The following is a 4,732-nucleotide window of genomic DNA, read 5'->3' as shown; positions in this document are numbered from 1 at the left end:
CTTCTCTCTCTCTCTCTCGCTCTCTCTCCTCTCTCTCTCTCCCTTCTCTCTGTCTCTCTCTCCCTTCTCTCTCTGTCTCTCTCTCCCTTCTCTCTCTGTCTCTCTCTGTCTCTCTCTGTCTCTCTCTCTCTCTCTCTCTCTCTCTCTCAGGCACAGAGGTCTATTTAAAAGAGACAGCTTGAAATTCTACAACAAAAATGTGCCCAATAAACTTTTGTGAACTCAGTAACAGGCTAAATATCAGAATAAACATACAGAAATAAAATTACGTGTTAGGAAGTAACTATAAGGAAATTACCCAAAGAGTTAGATCAAATATAATATATAAGATTTACTATAAGAAAAGGTAAAGGTCCCAGAATAAAAAAGGGAGATGATGGGGAGAGACACAATTTAAATGGCAATGGCTAAGGGCGTTCCAGAATGGAAGACAGACGTGAACAGAGAAGAAATCCCTGGTAACCATAAAAAATTAAGTAACTGCTAGTAACATTACATCAACAATGAAGAGAAAAATCTTAAAAAGACCTAGCAGAGGTAAAGAGAACGCTTAGAATAATGTTTCATTTTTTGTGGATGTTATTAGAGTAAGTGGATTAAAATCAAAATAAAGGCTCCGGGGACATAAAACATAAGTGCGATTATTTTAACGGGTCCACACCGTGTGCTAACCGTATTAAAGTAAAGTGAATTAAACTCGCCCGTGAAGCAAGGCAGCGAGTCTTTCCCTTTCTGTGTCACACATGACAGCCATTCACTGCTTCTCCAGGGGCTCTCCCTCCAACTCTGCTCCTGTCTGGGTAACGCGCGCCGGTGGCACCTGGGGTTTCCCTCGAGCATCTCACGCTCCTGCAACTGTGTTCTAATCTAGCTTCCCCATCGGACGGTAAAACATTTGCGTGACACGCCCCGCGTGTGTTTCTATCTATCCTATGTTCCTCCGAGGTTATTATCACCAGGTCATGAAATGGTGTGGCGTATTGTTTTCTAGTCACATTCATTTTGATATTAAAAAAAGGAAAAGGCAATATATACTCCATCTTTAGCCAGCTTATACACTTTGTGTCTTGAGTGAGTGGATGCAACTCAGGATTTCCCTCACGGTTGCATGGTGGGTGCATGGATATACATCAACTCTGAGGAGAATCCTATACAGTGGCATCCATACAGGCTTCAGTAGGATATGGCATTCCATCCTTAGCAACAGCCACAGGCCGCTGTGCAGCTTCCTCCAGTGACCGCGCCTGCCCACGCGCCAGGCCACTGGCACGAAGCAAACGGCGGTACTGCTGCAGTTTTCTTACCTTAAACCTGAACAAATCACCCTACTTCGTGTTCCCATAAACTATACTCCTCACAGACCTATAGGAAGACCCAGATATTAGCACTGTCCTCTACCCGAAAGTCTTTATAATTCGTAATCAAACATGCGAGACAGCATAGTGTTCCTCCAAAAGTCTTCAACGGTTCTGAGTGTTCTCCAGTCGATTCTAAACTGCACTTCAACACATTTTATGCCCTGCCTCCTTTAAGCCAGAGGATGTGGAGGTATTGGAGATGAGGAAAAACATAGCATATAGCCTTTATCCCTGAAAGGGGCAAAAAAAGACTATAAAATGTAGCAAGCCCGCCTCAGCCCGTTGTGATGAGCAGAAAGACGGGAAGAAACCGGGTGTGTCGGTGCAACGGGGAAGTTGCACAGACGAATTAACAACGATTGGGACAGCCTGTGTCAGCTCACGTCAGAGAAGATCTCAGCACAGAGAAAGACAGTGGCATCAAGTCCCCCTTTTAGCCAGGAGCTCCTGGTGACCGCTAGCGGCAGAGAGGGAGATCTGGTTGTACTTGTTTGTTTGTTTGTTTGTTTGTTTTAAGGCTGTCACCTCTGGTAAGGCAAACATGTTCCAGAGGATGTCAACGTACCCAAGAGCATATGGGCAGCACTAACTGGGCTCCATAGATTGAAAAAATAATGAAGAGTTCACAACGCTGGGTAGGAATGAAATGGAGCAAGGGTGTGCCTAGGGAGAGATGGGGGAGGAGGACGAAGAGGATAAAAACACAAGGCATGTTTCCTGCCACCTTCTGAGAGGGACAGTCTGTTAGTCTAAGCTAATCTAATACATAAAATGGTCAGTCTGCGCCCAGCCTGTGCCCGGGATGAGATGTAAATCTTAACAATTGGATGTGTGCACTGTGAAGGACTGCAAGGGAAAGGCCCAGTCCTGGCTCTTTAGGACACAGGTGATTCCAGTCTGGAAACGCACAGTCTGCAAAGCGTGGGACATAGAGACAGAACTCTAGAAACTTCAGTGTTCAGGGGAAGGAAAAAGAACATACTTCAAGTGATCCAAAAAGATGCCAGAGAGTTTGAGGAAGAAAAAAAGGAAAAGGGGAATAGAAAGTGCTAACTAACCACAGCCAATGCCTAAGAACACCCCGGTCCCCAGGAACGAACAGGAGAAACTGGCAGAGTTGAGAGAAGGCTTAAGAGGTGGGGCAAACAGCACAGTGAACATAGAGACTGCAAGGCAGAAATAATGAAGTACCTCTAGCTCAGTCATTGGTCCAGGGGCTGGGTGTGGACGTTACTTCCCATCCATCTCTGGAGGGTGGGGCTTACCTGTAGCAGCGGTCTGTGAGTGGGGTTATGACCAGTCGAGGGGAATTGCCCAGGTATTCATAGCCATATCGCAAACCCGCGTTGATCATCTTTGTTTCTAAATGATTTTCCTGGGGCCAAGCAGATCAAATGGAGTTGGTTAGAAAGAAAGCATGAATTCGCAAGCTCTTCGGATAAGAACAACCACGATGCAGACTTTTTTAGAACTACCGTTCAGGCACGGGTTCCCTCGCTAGAAGGAGCCAGCAGCTAGTTTTCTGAATGGCTAACAGAAGTCAGTGGATTCCATGGTTCTCACAGAATATTTTAAAGCATGCCCCCTTTCTCTCCTGTATTATCACTTACTATTTATTCTTCAATATGGACTGTGACCACGATCATAATTTTATAGCCACATGCTACAGGGATAAGTACACTGTCTACACTCTGATAAGGGAGTATCTGGCTTCTCAAACAGACTACATCACCCGGCTCCCCACAGATATTGTTGCCCTGAAATGGCTTAGACGGTGCTGGTCCCTAACTGTCTGCTCCTGCTCATGCCTCCTAAGATTTACACGGAACCCTGAGAACTGCTGAGGCCCTCCACACCCTCCAGGCCACTGTGACTGCCCCTCCTTCCTTCCCAGCCATGATCAAGCGGCATCATTCACCCAGACAGCCTGAAAAACCCCTTCCTTATGGACATGCGTGTTACTATAGAATAATACATGTGAATGCAAATACAGGTATACAAATGCAGATATTGATGATAACGGGTGCAGTTATTGGCTGCCTTACATTTCAATCTGGAAAAACATATATAGGAGGTCGTTAGCAAAAGGCCTGTCTCACTGATGCGGTTGCCCTTCCCACCGAGCGAGCGTGAATTACAAAGCTGTGAGCTGAAACTGTTGCACGAAACCACTTACTTGCCAGTAATACCTCAGCTGACTTAACCATTCAAAGTCGGTGTCGTCGCTGATTTTCTTCCGCACGAGGCTTGCGAGGACGTCTCTAGCGTGGACATCCAATACCACAAGGGCTCCCAGAGTGACCCGGTTCTGCTTGGACAGTTTGCCACGGACCAACGTGACGATGTCATCGATTTGAGTGTTACATTTATCCAAGTAGTCCTCAAGGGCCTGGAAAAAATAAATAAATAAGGTACTATTTCCCGATATGATCAGAATCGGCATGAACAAAATATTTTGTCAGAGTATTTTATTTATGCGTATAAATGTGATATTATCATACATAGATATATACCCATGTATATGGGATAACCTCTGCATTTTTAATCGTAATTTCCATGTAATTTAAAATTAATCTATTTTCCCTACTACAAAGCAATTAAGGAAAACAAGCCGATTCTGTCAGGCACAGTGGGCAAACGGGACTTGTGCCAGCCTCTTATTTCTCTGCCCCTCTTCTATTCTCCCTGGCTATGTTGGCACGGCCAGTCTTACTGCCCCATCTGTACAGGGCATAAAGGAGGGAGAGAGACCCAATCCGAGTCAACCATGGCTCTTCCATGAACTCAGTGAGTCTGTCACTCTGAGCGCCTGAAAACATTCTCCTCTTCACAGAGACTCGCAGAAAGGGGAGAGAGACAGGGAAGAGACACTAGGAAGTGATGAGAAACTCGGGCCACCCCTTTCTGCCTTTGATTGCTTGAGTTCTCCGAGCATTCTTCCATAAGCTTGCTACGTGAGGCTTGAAATATCAGCAGCGTGATGGTTGAAATATGATTTGCAGGTGTGCCTCGGTGGTTCAAGGGCTGGAGGCTTGATCTCCACTGTGGCAGAGTTGAGCTGGTGGAAGCTGGAAAGGGCCTTGTGGGCTGTGCCCAGGTTGTGAACATCGCCCTTGAAGGGACTGAGCAAGTCCTGGGGAACTGGAGTGATTCCCATGAGAATAGCCTGTGTTCTGCTTTGGCTATGAAACGCTCCTTGCTTGTAGGTGATAGCATTGCTAGGAGGTGGTGGGAACCTCAGGAGGACTTACTGGAAGGAAATAGATCGATGGGGTGTGTCCTTAAAATGTACAATGGACACACTTCTGTTTCTCTCTCTCCTCTCTGTCTCTCTCTTTCTGTCGCTCTGTCTCTCTGTCTCTGTCTCTCTGTCT

At 46.0% G+C, this 4,732-nt stretch overlaps 1 protein-coding gene across 1 annotated transcript in view; it reads right to left on the bottom strand.

Moving 5' to 3' along the window:
- Window positions 1-4,732, bottom strand: part of Dnah7 (dynein axonemal heavy chain 7) — a 195,148-nt gene that overhangs the window by 118,214 nt on the left and 72,202 nt on the right. The window contains exons 23-24 of the mRNA XM_013353465.2: window positions 3,535-3,747; window positions 2,624-2,733 (exon numbers count right to left, since the gene is read on the bottom strand). Coding sequence (XP_013208919.1) covers window positions 2,624-2,733; window positions 3,535-3,747 — 323 coding nt within the window. The remainder of the gene's footprint in view (window positions 1-2,623; window positions 2,734-3,534; window positions 3,748-4,732) is intronic.

The sequence above is a fragment of the Microtus ochrogaster genome, unplaced genomic scaffold (assembly GCF_000317375.1).
Source record: "Microtus ochrogaster isolate Prairie Vole_2 unplaced genomic scaffold, MicOch1.0 UNK8, whole genome shotgun sequence".
Classification (NCBI taxonomy): Eukaryota; Metazoa; Chordata; class Mammalia; order Rodentia; family Cricetidae; genus Microtus; species Microtus ochrogaster.
This window is presented reverse-complemented; position numbering and strand designations above follow the sequence as displayed.